This window comes from Pituophis catenifer, unplaced genomic scaffold (assembly GCF_029215685.1).
Source record: "Pituophis catenifer annectens isolate HBS135680 unplaced genomic scaffold, rPitCat1.0.hap2 SCAF_2, whole genome shotgun sequence".
NCBI classification, from domain to species: Eukaryota; Metazoa; Chordata; class Lepidosauria; order Squamata; family Colubridae; genus Pituophis; species Pituophis catenifer.
Genome location: NW_027256882.1, coordinates 54,228,220 through 54,248,735, shown reverse-complemented (window position 1 = coordinate 54,248,735; position 20,516 = coordinate 54,228,220). Strand labels below are relative to the sequence as shown.

The 20,516-nt window shown below is 39.3% G+C and overlaps 1 protein-coding gene across 1 annotated transcript in view; it reads right to left on the bottom strand.

Annotated features, from left to right (window-relative positions):
* Nucleotides 1-291: 291 nt before the first annotated feature.
* The window catches only part of TAFA1 (TAFA chemokine like family member 1), a 478,763-nt gene continuing 458,538 nt past the window's right edge, over nucleotides 292-20,516 (bottom strand). The window contains exon 4 of the mRNA XM_070933545.1: nucleotides 292-425. Coding sequence (XP_070789646.1) covers nucleotides 292-425 — 134 coding nt within the window. The remainder of the gene's footprint in view (nucleotides 426-20,516) is intronic.

Genomic DNA, 20,516 nt, shown 5'->3' with positions numbered 1-20,516 from the left:
TGTGGTCTACCATATTTTGCTACGAGGGTGGTGTGGTGGCCTCACAATCAGGAGGCTATGAGTTTGATCCTAGGTAGCAGCAGATATTTTTCTCTCTAGGCTCAAAGAGAAAATATCTCCTGTGAATTCTGTGTAAGCATCAGGAAGGGCATCCAGCTAGTAAATGCTCAGCTCCATTCAGTCACCCCAACTCCACCCCGATTCAAGAGTTTTCAGGATCATTAAAAGAAAAAAAAAGTATTTTACTATATGAACTTAACAGTGTTTTAATATCGAGTGATAAGGAAAGCATCAACTTACTCTGGTGGTCTTGACTTTATTGCCAGTTGCACACATCCATCCTGAATTGTCAGGTAATGTCTTGCATTCCTCACCCTCTAGGCAGGGCTCCATCTCACACCACCATTTCCCGATGACTATTGAGGCTGAAAGAAAATGAACAAAGCATTTGTGAATGAACCTTGCTGCCTCCATCAGTTTACTTTGCCTCATCAAGAAGAGGCTTCCCAAACGAACAGAGCTCATTCAGTCCTGCATCAAATCCACATCCTTTAGACTGAGCTCAGGTCTGGATTGCTCCAGACTGATGATAGGTTATCAATCCCCTCGTGGGATTAAAAAAAAAAGAAGAAGGTGTAAATGAGAATGTCTGATGAGTCACAGGGTGGAAAAGGAACAAAATCCACTCTGAATGAAAAAGAAGGGATAGGATAGCTCTTTGATCAAGCAGTGCAATTCAGTTCGGAGGACACCATGTATATGGATCACTGGCTTTGTAAACAGATTTATGTTTAGCTTATGTACCTTACTGCTGTGAGAAACATCCTGTAGATCATGAAAAATATCTCCCCCAGGCTCCCATCAATTCAGGAAATCTTTTTTATTCCGTTGAACATCCCTTGCAAGCATTCTACAAGCATCCAAGGAGCTTTTACAAAGTGAAAAGGTTGTCTGCTGAGAATGTTATAATTCTTGGTGAAGAGGTGAAATGAGCTACGTGAGATGGGGGAGATAAACATATGTGCCTCTTCGGGTCCTTTGATATCTACCTTGATTCCACAAATAACACCTCCCAAACTACCAGGTGCCTTGATACTCTAACCCGTGTTACAGAAGACATGCATTGTAGAAAGAAAAAAAATCACTTGAAAATTGTATTATTTTGTTGCAATATTTCAGAATATGAAAACTCGCACTCTGATATTACCATATGCAATTCTGGGAGAATCGAAATATGATAGTGTGGTATGAAAACCCTGATACAATTTACAGCTTCTTTTGGGAACTAGATTCATTCTTTGCCAGTATGCTAGTATATTTTTATCAAATGAAAAGGGGGGGGGGGAGGGGGTTGTATTTTTTTACAAGAAATGCATTGATAAGAAATTGTTTCTAAATTGCTTGTACAGGGGATGGTACAGTGGCCTAAAACTAAGTGGGGACTATTTAACTCCAGATAAAGAAATCCTGGTTTTTCACACATTTAGTTGATACACTGATGCCTACTGGATTCCTCTATAGAGGTTCCTGCATAACCTGCTGCTCCCAATCCAAGGACAACACCCTTAACTGCAGTCTTGATGTCATCTTCAATAGCAATAGCACTTAGCAATAGCACTTAGACTGATATACCGCTTCATAGTGCTTTTTACAGACCTCTCTAAGCGGTTTACAGAGTCAGCATATTGCCCCCCCAAATCTGGGGCCTCATTTTACCTACCTCGGAAGGATGGAAAGCTGAGTCAACCTTGAGCCGGTGAGATTTGAACTGCCGAACTGCATCGAGCAGTCAGCTGAAGTAGCCTGCAGTGCTGCGCTCTAATCACTGCGCCACCTTGGCTCTCAACCTGTGTGTAGCCCACTGTGCAAACAACTTCCACCCTGAACTCCATTTTTTTCTGGTTCTATATCAAAAAATACTGTTTTTCACTTTTGGCTGGCAAGAGTGGTGTAGTTCAGACTGTCTGCTGTGCAGCATCTCATTAAAGGCAAGGCATCCGCTTCATCATGCTAGCATTTGTCTACTGACTATACAGATTCTTGTTCTCAATGGCCCTTCCTTTGCAATTAGTGCATCATAAGGCACTAATTTGAATCAATGTAGAATAGGCTAATTTACAGAATGCATTCAAAATCCAGGACCCATGCTTCTCAAGGGGCTGAAATTCAGGCCAAGCAATCCCCAAACCTCTTATTGACAATCATAAGGATGATAGAGGGGGAAAACCATGCATTCAACTCCCTCCCTCTTTCCCAAAGATGCCCCCCCCATTGCTCTTGGACTGGAATCTGTCCATGATTCTTGGGCTTGTTGAAGCTTTCTTAAAAGAACATACAAATGGGACTGGGAGACTGGGATTGCATTTAATCTGTTGGGCTGTTTAGGATAAAATCGACAAGAGCTTGCCAGGGTTTCTTTTCTAACTTAAGAAAAAGCAACAGTAAAAGCTGGAATGGACTCGTGAAAATCTCATTGTGAATAAGCAACTCTTATACTGAGCAGGAGGTTGGATTGGATGACCTCCAAGTTACTTTCCAATTGAATGCTTCTTTGACTGCTGAATGCTGTTTGCTCATGAAAATAATAATAATAAAGCAAATGGAACTTGCTTTCCTAAATGGGGGTGGGAAGGATATAAAGAAACAGGGAAGTCTACTAACTGGAGGTCATGGTAACTGCTATCAAGACAGAGGGCCTGGTCAGCATTATTGTCAAATCTTGAAAACCAGACAGTTAAACTGGCTTCAGTTCAGCTGATATCAGCATGGAAGGCAAGCAATTTAAAGCTGATTAAAGAATACATTTTTTAAAATAAAAAATTGTCACCTTTTTTTTTTCTACGGAGGTATTAATGTGGATGATTGCCAAGAGAATTAGCCTGCAGTTGCTCCAGAGATATATACAGTATGTGTGCATGGATGTATATATTAATCTATAGCATACTATCCTCATGTCTGTTTGATACGTTGTAATCTTCAGTTGGATGGAATGGTTCATCACAGGGCAGCCATTTTTGAATCAATATACAATAGATTAATTTATAGAATGTGCCCAAAATCCAGGATCTGTGACTCCTGTGGGACTGAAATTTAGCAAAGTTTTGGATGCTTCCGTGACATTACACCTTCCAACTATATTTCCAAGAAAACCATAAGTTGTATATCTCTATCTTCTTTCTCTCCTCTCTCTGACCTCTGTGCCTAACTGGCTGGTAGCAAGGCCTCACAGAGGAGCAACCATTGGCTGCTTTGGTATTGAGCCCAAAATTTGAAATCTCTTAATGGTGGCAGCCAGTGAGAGAAGAACAAAAGAGCGACTTGGATGTCTGCTGTCAAGGTAGATCTGGCTTGGGGGTGCCAGTGGTTGATGGGTTAGCCCTCTTCTTCCCTGGAGGGAAGGGTCCCTTGGGGACAGGCTGGAATTGGAAGTGGGATGAAGTTTACTCCATCTGTGCTATCTTTGTTACACCTTTCCACAACTAAGCATCAGTTCCATGGGTTACCTGAGGAGAGGGCTTCACCATGATTTCCTGAGGATCATGAGGGGGAAAGAAAATGGCAGAAGTCCATATTATATATGGAAAGAGGAAGGACAAGAGAAAGGCTGGGATGCCTATTGCTGCTGGGGTTGTTACTGATGGATGAGCCGCCTCCTCCTCTTCAACCTCCTTGGGAGGAGGAGTCCATTGGAATGGTGAGTAGGGGACAGGGGTGAAATTCAGCCGGTTCTATCTGGATCGCGCGATGTGGTAGGGCGGACTGCACGAAGTCCCATCCACCCGCATGGACGTCATGACGTCCCTTTTTTGCGATGATTTTCAGCTTCTGCACATGAGCAGAAGGCTTTGCACATGCACGCCCACATATGCGGACAAGTAGGGAAGGTAAGTGAATTTCACCTCTGGTAGGGATTTATTTTACTTTACCTCACATTCTGCTGCTCCTTTTGTCTCTCCTTCCCCCAGTAAAGTGGCAAACAGTTCCACAGGTCAGATGAAATGGGAGAGGGGGGAGGAGGAGGTTTCACCAAAGCTCTCCTGAGAGTCATGAGTGAAGGAGAAATATGTGTGTGTGTGTGTGTGTGTGTGTGTGTGTGTGTGTAACCCCATCATAGTGCAATTTTATGTTAAATTATGTTATGTTATGTAAAATTAAATATTGCTGAAGGGCACCAAGTTCAGGTAGGTTGCCCTACTTTATATAAAAACGAAATCAGGGAGTTTTTCAAAACTCAACCTTGCTTCTTTAGAGAGGTACAAATAACTACTTTTGATACATAACTAGATTATAGATGAATCATTGCCTGCTGAGCTGAAATGTTGAAATACATTAAAAGCCAAGATGGTACAATGGGAATATTATCCCACAATTCAGATAAGTAGGAGTAAATAATCATTTATTTGATTTGATTTTGGGAGAAACCAGTAGTTATTTTTTTTTTCTGTATTGTGAATGTCTTTTTTATTATACTTATTTTTATGGGAGTTTTGTTTATGTATTATTATTTTCAAACTTATTTAGAAGAAGTTTTTATTATACTTATTTTTATGGGAGTTTTGTTTATGTAATATTATTTTCAAACTTATTTTAGAAGAAGGGCTGTGGACCATGCAGAGGTATGAAAAATAGATCTCTGCTATTCATTAATGTATGGTATAGAATAAAATCTTTTTTTCTGGCTTTTGTGTGAGCCTGAAAAAAGGACATGGCTGCTTTCAAAGCCATATTAATGATTCAGTTCACAATAGCAGCCTGTTCCAACAAATACCAGTGGTCACCACACTATAAAAAAGATGTTGAGACTCTAGAAAGAGTGCAGAGAAAAGCAACTAAGATGATTAGGGGACTCGAGGATAAAACATACGATGAACGGCTACAGGAACTGGCCATGGCTAGTCTAGTGAAGAGGAGGACCAGGGGAGACATGATAGCAGAGTTCCAATATTTGTGGGGCTGCCACAGAGAGGAGGGGGTCAAGCTATTTTCCAAAGCTCCTGAAGGCCAGACAAGGAATAATAGACGGAAACTGAACAAGTTGAGATTCAACCTGGAAATAAGGAGAAATTTTCTGACAGTGAGTGAGAGCAATCAACCAATGGAACAGCTTGCCTTCAGAAGTTGTGGGAGCTTCATCAATGGAAGCTTTCAAGAAGAGACTGGAGTGCCATCTGTCAGAAATGGTGTAGGGTCTCCTGTTTGGGCAGGGGGTTGGACTAGATGACCTACAAGGTCCCTTCCAACTCTGTTAATCTGTTAATCTGTCACACTGGGTTGAAAGTCCTTATTCCCAATCATCTTGAAGCACATATTGCTTATCCCAAGAACCACTAAATAGTCTAAATGTCTTTGTTCCCCAAAGCAATATTCTTCGATAGTGTGTAAATAAGGTTTACTACAGCAGAGTAATAAAGTGTACTAAGGAGATGGAAAAAGTCTCCAAATGCCAAGTATGGGCCTACAAACAGTACATGGGATATAAAAGGAGAAAAAAAAATACCCCACCTACTCAGATATTGTATGTTACCTATAAAGCCCTACATGCCATAGACAGACGGGATCCCCTGTGTCCCATAACATCTGCCTGGTGATTCAATCCTATAAAGTTGGTGCGATCTGGACACTTTGATTAAGCAATGACATTTATCAGGATCTGGAAATGTGCCTTATCTATAGCAGCACCTGCTTTCTGAAATCAGGCTCCATCAGGGAAAGTGAGACCCCTGATTTCATTGTGCTTGTTATGTTTTATCTTTTAAAAAATGTTTTATTGATTTTATTGTAATTTCTTTGTTTGATTGTTGTGAGCGACCAGGGGTCATTGACAGTTGGGTGATGTCATTATTGAATTAATATATAATGTAAATAATAAGTTATTTACAGTGATTTTGGCTTGGGGTTGAAAATAAGTTTGCAAGGATTTATTCATGAAGATTAACGTGGATTTTTAACCTAAAAGACAGTTAAGAATTAAAGATGGGGTGGATATTTTGCAATATTTGGAGCAACATAATGAAAAAAAACCCAGCTGCATTGATTTTCTTACACACAGGGCTTTGACAATTTGAACTGAGATTGCTGTTCAAAGTTTTGGAAGATATGAATTTTGGAGATAATGTTATAAAATGGGTAAGATTGATTTGCATCTCACAGAAAGCACAGATAATTGTTAATGGAGAAGTAACAAAAACTATCAGCTTTTGCTTACGATTTGGTGCAGATTTTGGAGGATCCATTAATGGGAATAGCAATATTAATAGAAAAATTAAAAGAATGTGATATGCTAGTAGGTTTTAAAATTAATAATCAGAAGATGAAGATGTTAACAAAAATATGAAAATAGATGTTCAAATAGAACTGATGGAGAAAACTAGTTTTAAAAGTGAGAAAAAATGAAAATTGGGGTATTGACAAATATGAATTGTGTGTTAATGCGAAGTATTTCTGTTAAGATATGAAATTTTATTTATTTATTTGGTTCGATTTATATGCCGCCCTTCTCCTGGAGACTCAGGGCAGCTTACAATGCATTAGGCAATAGCCTTCATACTTTTGTATATACCTGCTTAGTAGGGCTTTCACCCCCCCCAAAGCGGTGTTCTTTTTTATACAAAGTCAGCTTATTGCCCCCACAATCTGGGTCCTCATTTTACCTACCTCGAAAGGATGGAAGGCTGAGTCAACCTTGAGTCTGGTGAGATGTGAACTTGCAGTAATTGCAGGCAGCTGGTATTACTTAACAGTGCTTTAGTCTGCTGTGTCACCAAGGCTCTTGATCTTTTTGTTTCACACAATGCCTAATTTGATAACAAATGTATCATTTAAGCGCTGGCTAAAATATAACATCTAATTTTGGCAAGGGAGCCCCAAGTTAAATATACAGTGTTACAGAACGTAAAGGAAAGAAGAGGAATGGATTTAACTGATCTGACATTATATTTTGCAGCTTATTATTTGATTTTATTTATTTATTTATTTATTTATTTATTTATTTATTTATTTATTTATTTATTTATTTATTTATTTAATTTTTATACCGCCCCCTCTCCCGAAGGACTCGGGGCGGTGAAAAAACATATAATATAAACATTAAAATACATTTAAAAGAAAAATTAAATCCAAAATGGCTCCCCAATTTAAAACGTCTTACCCATAACCCTATAATTAAACAAATTTAAAATTTCCACATTTAAAAGGGGGAAGATTTAGGCCAGGCCGGCTTGATGAAATAGAAGAGTCTTAAGCGCGCGGCAGAAGGTGCGCAGATCTGGGATCCTCCGTATCTCCGGGGGGAGCTCATTCCAGATCGTAGGTGCCCCCACAGAGAAGGCCCCCCCTCTAGGGGCCGACAGCCGACATTGTTTGGCCGACGGCACCTGGATGAGCCCCTCTCTATGGGAGCGTACTGGCTGGTGGGAAGCTATTGGTGGTAGATTTTGATGAAACAATGGGTGTTACTAAGAAATAAAAGACCTTTAGAGTTAGGAGGACATAACCTGAGACTTAGGTGGCATGGATGTGTGTTGTATGATAAACTTAAGGTTAATATATAGTAGTTTTCAGACTTCTTGGTTACATGTGCCATACTGAGAATATGAAATTGATACAAGCTCAGGCTGTGCCCAAAAACATTTTTATGGCTTGGTCAGAGAAAAGGCAGTACTTATATTTATTGTGATTGGAAGCCACTCATGAACATTTTGCATAAAAAAGAAAAAAAAAAGAACTTGTAATTTATGGTTTGGATGATTAGACTGATTATAGAAAGAAAAAAGTCCTGATGAACTCTAGAGACACAGAGAGAGGTTAAAATATAATTGTATTGTATTTTTAACTGCTATGAAGAAGATTGGAAGATACTTCTTTATATATTTATTCATATCTTTTTTTCTTTTTCTCTATTTTTCTTCTGCCTTTTTTCTTTTTGCACTTTTCTTTTATTTCTCTTTCGCTTTCTTCTTTTTTCTTCTACTTTAGTTAGTATTAGTTCCTATTATTATTGTGTGTGTGTCCGTCTATCTATCTATCTATCTATCTATCTATCTATCTATCTATCTATCTATCTATCTATCTATCATCTATTTAGGTATGTATGAATGTATTTATGTATGTATATATTATGTGCAACATATTCCTATAGATCTAAGCCCTGAGGAATTCCAGAGTCAAATTCCTACTTCAGCTTTCTTGAATGAGACAGAACAGTGGATACCTAAAGTCTGTACAATATTTTACAAGGGAAGGTAAATACTTCAGTTTTAATTATTTAAATTGTTTTACTGGACAATTCTAGTGTATTTGCTTTACATTCCAAGCTGCCCCCCCTCGCCCCCATGCTCTGCTTCTCTCCAACGCACATACATAAAACCACCTGCTTCCTTTTGATAATTGGAAAAAAGTTACACCGGGAGATCTCTCAAAACCAACTGACTGAACAGGAAATGATCTCCCATTGAATCATGAAATGTCCATCCTGGACTATTAAGGAGAAGTGGATTATTCAGATGCTGCCCCAACATTTTATTAAACCAGATTATAAGTAATGTAATATACTAGCACTGATGATATTACCTAATTAAGGCAGTAGTGAAATCCAAATTTTTTTACTACCGGTTCTGTGGGTGTGGCTTGGTGGGCATGGCAGGGGAAGGATATTGCAAAATCTCCATTCCCTCCCCACTCCAGGGGAAAGATACTGCAAAATCCCCATTCCCTCCAAACTCCTGGGGGAAGGATATTGCAAAATCTCCATTCCCACCCCACTCTGGGGCCAGCCAGAGGTGGTATTTGCTGGTTCTCCGAACTACTCAAAATTTCTGCTACCGGTTCTCCAAACTGCTCAAAATTTCTGCTACCGGTTCTCCAGAACCTGTCAGTACTTGCTGGATTTCACCCCTGAGTTAGGGTAATGAAATGTTTGCAAGAAAACAAGCAAGCTCAGAGATCACCAAGGACCCCTCAAGTAATATACTTATCTGAATAGAATATGTTTACTGGAAATGCGGAGAACTGTGTTTCTACAAATCCGCTTCAAGCATGATGATGCAAATTGAGGTCCAACATTAACACATTGAAATGCTGGTTGCCTCAACGCAGAAAAGCATGTGGGCAGCACCTCTTAAGAATGTTCAGAGATAATATTTCAAAATGTATAACTTCAAAAGGAAAAAACAAACAAACAGATCCTCTGCAGAGTTTTCTTGTTATTTATGATAGCTGTACCTGAAAGGAACCAAATCCTATTATAAGTGAACTTGATTAAAACAGCAAACAAATAGTCAGGCATCTCATAACCTTTAACACAAACATTCGCTTGTGACAAGCAAAGGATACATTATAAATGCAAGCACATCAGCCCAGAAGACATCTTTAATAGAAATCTGAACGGGGCTACAGGTTATTCCTACAAATTAGGTGGGATAGGATAAATGTCAACTATACCGAAAGAAGAAAAAAACCAAAACAAACTTGTGGATGACAATGCCTGCAGGCTAGCAGTCTAATCCAATCTTTCAGCATTGAGGATGCCTGGGGTCGGATATCTTCTGCATCACAGGAACAAGGCTTATAGCTTTCCTAGGCAGAAGAAACTCAAGATGTTACCCAAGAAAGTACAGGGGGGTTGGTAATTATGCTTGCAGCTGTTTTGAAGTGAACACCTGGTTTCTAGAAATAATGCCCTATCTGAGCATAGCTTCAAAAAGAAAGACCCTATAACAGAAGGAATTCACATAAGTCCTTGTTATCAATGGCTTGTTCATATTGGCTGAACAACTTACAGTCCTTAAAGAAAAAAAGAAATTCAGACTTTTTTTTTGAAACTGGTTATTTGTACCAATGTCTTAGGACACATGTTACGCCTCGTCTTAAAATATTGACTTGAGAACTAGTAACTGAATGATATCAATGTCTTATTAAGACATAGATTGATATTTGGATGTGGATTTATCTCGATGTGGATCCATAGACTTTATCAGCTGGATCTGGGGTGAGTAAAACATTTCACAGCTTTATTTTCCCCAGAATATTACAATGCTTCCTAAAAGTTCATTCCATAGGATAGGAGAAATATGAACAAAGCACATGGAACTCCCAGAGAAAGAATAAACATGAGAAAATGGTTGGTCCCAATCTTCTCCCATTTGCGAATATACTGATCTGAGCTTTCATTAATCAAATGTTTCATCCAGTGGTGGGTTGCTCCCAGTTCGCGCCGGTTCAGAAGAACCGGTAGTAAAAAATTTTAGTAGTTTGGAGAACTGGTAATAACATTGGCTGGCCACGCCCCCGAACCGGTCCCCGGCCCTGTCACCGCTCGCTTACCCCACCCACCTCATCAGAGGCTTTTTATTTTTTACTTTTAAAAACATTTTTTCTACAACCTCTTCGGCTGAAAAAATGCTTTTAAAAGTTAAAAAAAAAAGCCTCTGACGATCGTGCAGCTCAGCTGGGATCTCGGAGGCTTTTAAAAGCATTTTTTCTACAACCTGTTCGGCCAAAGAGGTTGTAGGGAAAAAAATGCCTTTAAAAGCCTCTGGCGATCCCAGCTGACTTGCCTGATCATCAGAGGCTTCTAAAAGCATTTTTTTCTGCAACCTCTTAAGGTTGTAGAAAAAATGCTTTTAAAAGTAAAAAAAAAAAGTTGGCCACGTCTACCCAGTCACATTACCCCCCCACAAGCCACGCCCACAAAATAAGCCACGCCCACAGAACCGGTAGTAAAAAAATTTAGAACCCACCCCTGGTTTCATCCCCTAAAACTGGTATTCTTCAACGTACCTCCCATTCATAACGCTGCTTTCAGTCTAGATTTTAAAACGATGTGCAGGGCCGATTCAGTGAGAATTCCTCCTACATATGTGTGGATAGGACTGCAGTGGTTCTGGAGTTAAATTATATGCAATGATACATATTGTTCAAGAAAAATAATTTATTAATTTTATTTTTTAAAATTGAAAATAGAGGACACAGAGAGTTTGAAAGACAGGAAATCAATAGGAGTTTCTGCTAATGAAGGATCATTGAAAATCCACCTAAAGTTTAAGATTTAAGATTAAGATTGACAGATTTTGGCTGTAAAAATCCAGAACAGGTAGTGGTGGGGAAAAAAATCCCTTTTTGGTATTATTTTGTTATCATTTAATAGTCATCCAGGTTTGTGCAGTTCATCTTAGCTGAAGCTATCAGAGATACTAATAGCACCTTCTCCATGCACTTTCATTCCCATCCATCTCATTCCCATTCATGCCCTCAGCTTTAGTAGATAGTAGCATCTAGCTTGGCTGGCTGATATTGGGCAATATTTGATAGAGGGAGGGGCTGGGAAGTCTAGGATTTTAGACTAGACTGGGAAGATAAAATGCTTCCTAGAAAAAAGGCAAGTTCCATAAAACTGCCAAGAAAATTGCATTTATGCAGTCATTAGGAGTTGACGTGTGGGTACTTTTTCATATAATTCCCCCTTGGCATTACCTTTTCAAAATTATGATATATTTGACCATTCTCTAAAATCTTTAAAGTAGCTTACTGATTTTTAAAGGGTCATCATAATCTAATTTTTGATTTGCCTAATCCAGGGGTGGGCAAATGTGGCTCTTTTACAACCTGTGGACTTCGACTCCCAGAATTCCTGAGACAGCTGGCTCAGGAATTCTGGGAGTTGAAGTCCACAGGTTGTGAAAGAGTCACATTTGCCCACCCTTCTAATCGGTCCTTATTGTCCTTTTCACCAAGAATTTGTTTGCCTATAAATTTATAAAAATGGCTAAACTGTCATGATTATCCTTAAGGAACTATGTGAAGGTGATCTTTAAGGAATGAAACTTTACATTGGATTCTTTAACCGTTTTCAAAAATTGTACATTGTAGGAATAGCAGTAGCACTTAGCTATTACCGTTTCAATCTATTACTGTTTCATCATGCTTTACAGTCCTCTCTAAGTGGTTTACAGAGTCAGAACATTGCCCCTAATAATCTGGGTCTTCATTTTACTTGTTGTGACCTAGACTTCCTGAGTCATTAAAACACACGAGTAATCCCAAAAACCTCTTTTATTGCAATAGCTGTGAATTATGTTCATTCACAGCTGAGTCCAAATTAATTGCAAAAAGTCCTTCGGGAGAAGTCCTTCAGGATAGTCACCCACATTTATCTCCCTTGACACTCTGCCAAAGACCTACCTGGCAAAGCCACATGGATTCCAGAATCAGAGATGCCGACTGGGAACAGAATTAACAACGTTGCTTTCCTGCAAAGTGCCCATGTGCCTTTGCTCCTCTTTTAAGCCTTATGGGAGGGCCCAATCATCTCCAGGCTTTACTCCTGAGTCGTCCCTTTTGTTTTAATTGTTCTTGCCTTCTGCCAGCTCTGCGCATGCGCGCACTAGGTACAGGCTCCTCCTGTACCTCTGCCTCTCTGCTGTCCGACTCTGGAGGTTCCAGAGTCCGCGCATCACTCCCAGATGGCCCTGGCCCCATCTCTGCCTCCAATGCAGAGCCCTTGTCTGGGCCTTCCTCAGACTCCAGGACTGGCCCATGTTCCTCCCCAGCCTCCTCACTGTCTGACTCCACTGTCAGCTCTGCAGGCTGCTGGCAGACTACAACATTACTAACCATAGAAGGGTGGAAGGCTGAGTCAACTTTGAGTCGGTCAGGATTGAACTCCAGGCTGTGGACAGAGTTAGCCTGCAATACTGCATTTTAACCAGTGCGCCACAACTATTCCGGAGCCATAGTGAGACTGGGCAAGAATTTCTAAAACGATTCCAGAAAGAACTGTTTAAAATAGCATGCCATTTTGGTTCTTTTCATTTGAGATGTCCTGTTATATCATTCTGTGTAACAATATAAAAAGTATTACTGATGGTTGCTTTATTTCTAGCCATTAAAAAAAAAACCACCCTAAGAGAGGCTTGAAATATTGGTACAGAAAAAATTGCAAACCAATTGTAGTGTTTGATGCACTCCATTTTAATCTAATCCCCACTACCGAAGGGCAAAATAAATACCATTTCAATAGAGAACACATTTTAGCTGCTAAAAATGAGAAAGGAGTTTGTTAGCCTAATGAAAACCTATCCATTTTGTCTTCTTCATTCAATAAATTGTGAGTTATTTTCTAAATGGATTAGATTAAGGAAAAATCTAAACTTCCCTGGGACTGATTTTCACAACTGATGGAGACTTTATATGAGGAAAATGACAAAAAAAGCATAGGAATGGGTAAAGCATTTTGGAAGGCAAATTCTGATCTATAAAAATTGGATGTTTAGGATGTTTATAACCCAGTCACTTATTTCTTTCCCTGCTCTCCAAATTTAATCAAAATCGAATAAGGACATATAATGTGTTCTTATGACATACAGGTATACCTTCCTTATTTTATAACAAGGGAGTGAGAATACTGGGAACATGGAGATTCATGAACAAAGTATAAATAGTATAATATAGCAACTGAAATACTATGCATTTCACAAACAGAAATAATTTGCTCTGGGAGTTGTAAAGTTGGAATCTGACAGCCTAGAAAAATAAAAAATGGAAAACAAAAAAATTTGGTGCAGAAAAAAAAGCTGTATTAAAGAAACTGTGGATAATTCACAAACATACTTATACATAGACATGACGGCATATAGACCCATACACACACATATGTACATATCAGAGGTGGGTTGCAGCATGTTCTGACCAGTTCTGGAGAACCGGTAGCGGAAATTTTGAGTAGTTTGGAGAACCGGTAGTAAAAATTCTGACTGGCCCCATCCCCATCTATTCTCTGCCTCCCAAGTCCCAGCTGATCAGGAGGAAATAGGAATTTTGCAGTAACCTTCTTCTTTTTTTTTTTTTAAAAAATTTTGATTTATATGCCGCCCTTCTCCGGAGACTCAGGGCGGCTTACAGTGCGTTAAGCAATAGCCTTCATACTTTTGTATATTTTATACAAAGTCAGCTTATTGCCCCCACAAACTGGGTCCTCAATTTACCTACCTTAGAAAGGATGGAAGGCTGAGTCAACCTTGAGCCTGGCAAGATACAAACTTACTTTAATTACAGATAGCTGGTGTTAAATTGCAGTGCCTTGTCTGCAGAGCTATCCAGGCTTCTCCTGGATTGGGGAAGGAATGGAGATTTTACAGTATCCTTCCCCTGGAATAGGGTGGGAATGGAGATTTTACAGTATCCTTCCCCTGCCATGCCCACCAAGCCACGCCCACCAAGCCATGCCATGCCACGCCCACCAAGCCATGCCCAAAGAACCGGTAGTAAAATTTTTTGAAACCAACCACTGGTATATATACTTAAACACCTATACACCTATAATATGATTGTTCTAAAGCAGAGGTATCAAACTGGTGGCCCAGGGGCCGGATGCATCACAAAGGAAAAAGCGTCGTGAAATGTTACAGGATGGCAACATGACACCACGACTTTGACCCCTGTGTTCTAAAGAATCAGTTTTAAAATATGGTGGTAGCTAGTACATGTTCTAGCCAACTCATTTCAGTAAACCCCAGCTTCATGTTATAGCTTTAACCCCAACTTCCTGCTGATGTTGATCACCAACCCCCAGCACAGTGGAGATCGTTGATCAAATAACAACACATCCTACCTCACCCCCCACTCCGCCCCCGTCCCCACCTTCCCCAATGTCTCCTTGGGTTTTAAGATTGATTTTAATTATCTATGTTTTAATTGTACATGTACAGATATATTTTTATGATTGTAAGCAGTTCAGAGTTATCATATGGTAAGATAGGTGGCCAGTCAATTTAATAAATAAATAAATGAATAAATAATGATGCTTGAACAAGTGACAAATCATATCATGATGGGTTTGCATCTAAGAAGGAAACACCTGTCCCAGAGGGAAGTTCTGGGACATCTTCTATAAAGCAAACATGGAGTCCAAATGAAGGCTCGTTTAGGTTGACTCTTAGGATGAATTTTGACTCCTCAATAATTCGAATGATCTATGACTTGAGCAAAGGCATATTTTTAGCAGATGTTGGGTTTGGACATCATTGTGACAATCCTCAGTTTTCCCAGGGGCGCTGCTAGTACCTTTCTTTTCCAATGAATTATAACCATCTATAATAAGCCCTTTACAACTGTCCTTTGCACCCTTGAGCAGAGTTTAAACAAATCTTTCTCATCTTCTTTTATTTTCATAGTTACTGCACCCTTTCCGAGGTCATTTTTCTTCAGCGTTTGATTGCTTTAAATTGTTTTACTTCTTTAGTCTGTGTGTCTGTTTTCCTTAAATAGTTCTGCTTTTGCTTTGTTGAACTTGTAATTTGGAATTCTATTCTTTCTTACCACCACCTGTTTAATTATCCATTTTATATCATTACCTCTTATACTAACCTACTTATTGAAATAATGAAACAAGTTTACAGTAAAATCACAACCATTGTAGAGCTACATCAGAATAGAGCAGATGTTTTTCTAATATGTTGACTTTTAGAAATGGGGGGGGGACCTGTGAAATTATGTTTATAGAAAGGGATATTGAGTACTGACAAAGTTTGGGGCATTTTCACTTTCAACAGTGACCTCATTTTGAGATCTATGATGTTATTATTAGTCTTAAAATGTTCTAATATACTGTATTTTTCGGAGTATAAGACGCTCCGGACTATAAGATGCACCTACCTTTTTTGGTGAGGAAAACAAGAAAAAGAAATCTGCCTCTGCCTCCCAGCAATTTTGCCTCATTGCAGCAAACAGCAAATAGCCTGCTTTACTTTCATTTTCGTTTTCAGCAGAGCTTGATTAGCACAAGAAAAAAAAAATCTGCTCCCAGCAATTTACCTCCTTGCAGAGGCCCGTGCAAAACAGCTGAGAGTCAGGAGGTCGATCCAATCAACTTGTGCTAATTAGCCTGTGCTGAAGCTGAAATGAGTTGTTTCTTCTTGCTGTTTTCTGCAAGGCGGTAAACTGCTGGGAGGCAGAGGCCAAAGGGTGGGGGCCAGTGGGTGGGCGGGGCTACACTCAGTGTATGAGATGCACCTAAATTTTCACCCCCTTTTAGGGGAGAAAAAGGTGCGTCTTATACTCCGAAAAATACGGTGTAACATTTGGGGAAAGAAGAGCAAGTTTTCAGAATGGAGTAGGTGAAAATCCACACACCAATAAAGACTGGTTTTCAATCAAAATATAAACATTGTCATCTGTTGCTCAAGATATTCCCTTGTATCCTCTAACTTCTGATGTTAAAAATTGTGTATGAGAAGCCAGCATGCTGCAAAAACAGAACAGCAACGACTAGCTTCACATTTATTTCCAAAAATGCCTCTGGGCTCCAAAATTCCTACCACTGCCATCATTTTGTGAGGTCAATAAAACTAGACTTGAATTTTCCAGATGTGCCCATAGTCGAAAAGGATTGCCTAAACTTCACTCACTTGGTTATTATTATTTTTTTTAAATCTACCCATGCCATAAATGCATTTCTATCCATGCTGATATGTAGATATAAAAGCAGTGTTCCTGATGTCCTTTTTAAAAGCTAAAAACAAGGAATAAAATTGCCTTAATCAAAACAAATTCTAAGAAAGAACACATTTGGAAAAATGTGAGGAATGAGAACCCTGGGATCATGATTTTAGATGGCGTTATTTAAGGTAGCTATTCAACTACTTGGCACATCTTACTATAGACTATACCAACCTTTGAACTATATCAAATAGAGCTTACCAACTGGCATGCAGATCTTCCTTACTTTTTGAAAGGGTGAAGGAGACTGAAGCCAAAGGCCTCTCTGAAATTGGGACACAAAACAAGCTTTCTACTGTTTTGGATGAAGGCCAAAATGTACCCTAAAAATACCACTTTCTTTGTGATTAAACAACCCCCCTACTTTCTAAATCCCTTCCCAAGTTAGCTAGTGGATGTTCAGTTCAGCCCGTGTACTGCTTGAATTTACAATGAGCTGCAAATCCAGCGATCACCTCCTCCTTTGAATAATACCATGAGTCCAAAATGAGGTAGGGAAAACTAACATTCAATGTGAATTTTGACAAATTCTTTTCTTTTAAAATGGGATTTTCTAACATTGGAAGTAAATTATCCATTAAAGACGGATTAAAACTGGGAAAGGAGGGAAGGGATTGAAGGAAATGGCTACAGAATATTGAGAGTGTCTAAATGGGTCACTTACTACTTACTTGTAATAATTAGGGCAGACGGCAATATTGGGACTAGTTGGGAGATGACAGGAGGTGTAGACAGATGGTGATGGCACAAAGAAAGGGTAATGAAGAGAACTTAGCATGACTTCAGCTACTTAATTCATGGTCAAACCAGTGGAGAAAAGGGTAGATTAGGCTAACACTTCATGTTTTTAAACAGCCAGGGAACCATTTATAACATATATTGGCATTAAAGCATTGACATAATGAAAATGGCCATCTTGATCAACATTTAGAAGAACATTGTGTAGGACATGGGTGTCAAACTCATGGCGTCACGTTGCCATAACATGACGTATCATGACATTTTTTCCCTTCGCGGAGCTGGGATGGGCGTGGCCTGCATGTGACTCATCCAGCCTGCGTGCCACCAGTTTGACACCCCTGGATAGGGCTACCAGATCTGGGATGCAAAAATACAGATGGCCACTAAATGGCACAAAACCACTAGTGTTTTCAAAGTCTACTTGCTGCTAATTTAATGGCTACCTCGAGTTTTGCAACCTAATAGCATTAGTTAGAATATTGAAACTGATTTGTTATTCATTTTTAATGCAGTTAGAAAATGTTAAATTCAAATGTCTGTTTTGCATTTAATACTTTTTAAATAGGCTGTACACCGCCCTGAGTCCTTCGGGAGAAGGGCGGTATAGAAATAAAATTATTATTATTATTATTATTATTATTATTATTATTATTATTATTATTATTATTATTATTATTATTATTATTATTATTATTATTAATAATAATAATAATAATAATACTTGATGTGTTTAAAGAAAAGGAGGTAATGCCAGAGGTAGTTTTGACTGCCGGACTGTGACCCTAATGGTGCCTTAATGTCTGGAAATTATTTCCAAGAATGATAATATGAGCACATTGAAGGGCATTAAATCTTGGAGACTTCTTTAGAAGATGCCCAGAAAGATTCAGTGTCATATAATTTCAGGATTGTCCCTTTAAAATGAAGCTGTTCGGTTCAGCGGTGAATTGCACATATTCTTACCACCAGTTTGCCGTGCGCACGCATGCTTCAGTGGTGGGTTGTCCCCGGTTCAGACCGGTTCGCAAGAACCGATAGTAAAACCGGCAGGAGGCCCAGCCCACCGCCCCGGATGTCGTCATCAGCGATCTGTGCATGCGCAGAAGCTTCGTACGATCCCATTGCGAACTGGTAGTAAAGGTAAGTAGAACCCACCCCTGGCATGCTTGCTTTGTGCATGCGCGTGCCTTCCACGCATGTGCCTGGCCTTCCGTGCATGTGCTTTGTTTGCGCATGCACCTTCTGCATATGCACCTGGCTTTGAAAACATGGCTAAATAGGACGGTATTACCTGCAGTCGCTGCTACCAGTTTGTCCGAACCAGTCTGAACTGGCTGAATACCACCACTGTTTCGATTGTATTGAAATAACCTTAATTAGTGTATAGGAATAAAGTTAGTGAAATAAGAGAAGATGCAGCTATCTGGGAAGCAAAGTTACTATGAGGAAAATCAAGTTTCTGGCAATTGTTTATCTGAAAGTTTTAGGAACTTTTAGAAAGAACAAGCGAATCACAAACTCTGCCACTTGCCTTACAATGTGCCACTATTTCTACCACAGTCACATCCATGGATGCAAAGTGGTACATTTTATTATGGGAACTCAATGCACAGAGTTGATATCCATCATTCAAAATCATATCCTGATGTGAGTTAGATGCATGTCACATTTAAACCAGCTGTCTTTTGACAAGTAGGGATCTTTTATTTCATTCGGCAATGAAGCAGAATTTTAATAGAAGTTGGTCTACCTAGGCAAAGTTGCTAATACTTTTTTCCAATCGTCTGTGCCTTTAATTAAAAGCTTCCTATGAGAAATTCAGCCTGACGAATTGCTTATTTTTGAAAATGGGTAGGAAATGGGTGATTAATTTACTCTTGTTCTATGATATGGATGGGGAATTCCAGGGCGAGGAGGAGGAGAAGGAGGAGGAGGTCTCATAAGAAAGCAATGGTAAACCATTTCCATAGTGTCATGAATAAAATTGGATGGATGAGTTTATTTAATTGCCTGGGTCTAGCCCGGCTCAAGAGGGACCTTACCTTTACTTTATTTCTTAAATAGTCTTTCTTAAAGAATATCCACGCTTGTGATTTATAGCATTGTCCAATCATCCCTATGGTGATATAAAACCTGCCCAAATTAGTGATCTATTACTACAGGGATGGCTAGATGACAGTATAAATCACTAGCATGGATTAGACTTTTAATTGCCCCAGTGTCAGATTCTCTTTGAGTAAGGAGGAAAGGATGTAATTATTTCTTTTTTCCCCCCTTCGTTTTCCAAAATTGAGAAATACAGTATTCTCATCTACATCTCCAAACCAAATTGAGAATAATTTTAAGGTAAATGATAAAAATGATATGAAGAACAGTTGCAGGAACTGGGAATGACTAGTCTAACAAAGAGAAGGACCACAGGTGACATGATAGCAGTCTTCCAATATCTAAGGGGCTGCCACAAAGAAGGGGTCACCTATTCTCAAAAGCATCTGAAGGCAGGACAAGAAGCAGTGGTGAAATTTATTTTTTTTACTACTGGTTCTGTGGGCGTGGCTTGATGGGCATGGTATGGCTTGGTGGGCGTGGCTTGGTGGGCATGGCAGGGGAAGGATATTGCAAAATCGCCATTTCCAGCCCACTCCAGGGGAAGGGTACTGCAAAATCCCCATTCCCTCCTCACTCCAGGGGAAAGGATATTGCAATATCTCCATTCTCACCCCACTCTGGGACCAGCCAGAGGTGGTATTTGCCAGTTCTCCGAACTACTCAAAATTTCCGCTACCAGTTCTCCAGAACCTGTCAGAACCTGCTGGATTTCACCTCTGACAAGAAGTAATGTATGGAAACAGTGGCATAGCCTCAAACTGACAGGAGGGAAATTCAAAAGTAATCTTAGAAATAATCTTAGAATAATCTTATTTCACAGAAAGAACAGGGGAAGCTTGGAACCAACTTCTAGTGGTGGTAGTAAATCAATCATCAGTAACTGAGTTTTAAACATGTTTTGGATAAACACATGTCTATCATCCAACATAATAAATAATAAATAAATAAAACATTTGATAATAAAATAATAAATGACATAGAAAACAAAAACAAACAAAAAACTCAAAGGGCAGACTCAATGGATCACTGAGCCTTTTTCTGCCATCAGTTTTTAATTTATCATAGAGAGTTCCAACCTAACATTAAGGAGAAATTTCCTGACAGTGAGTACAATTAATCAGTGGAACAGCTTGCTTTCAGAAGTCGGGGGTGCTCCATCATAGGAGGTTTTAAAG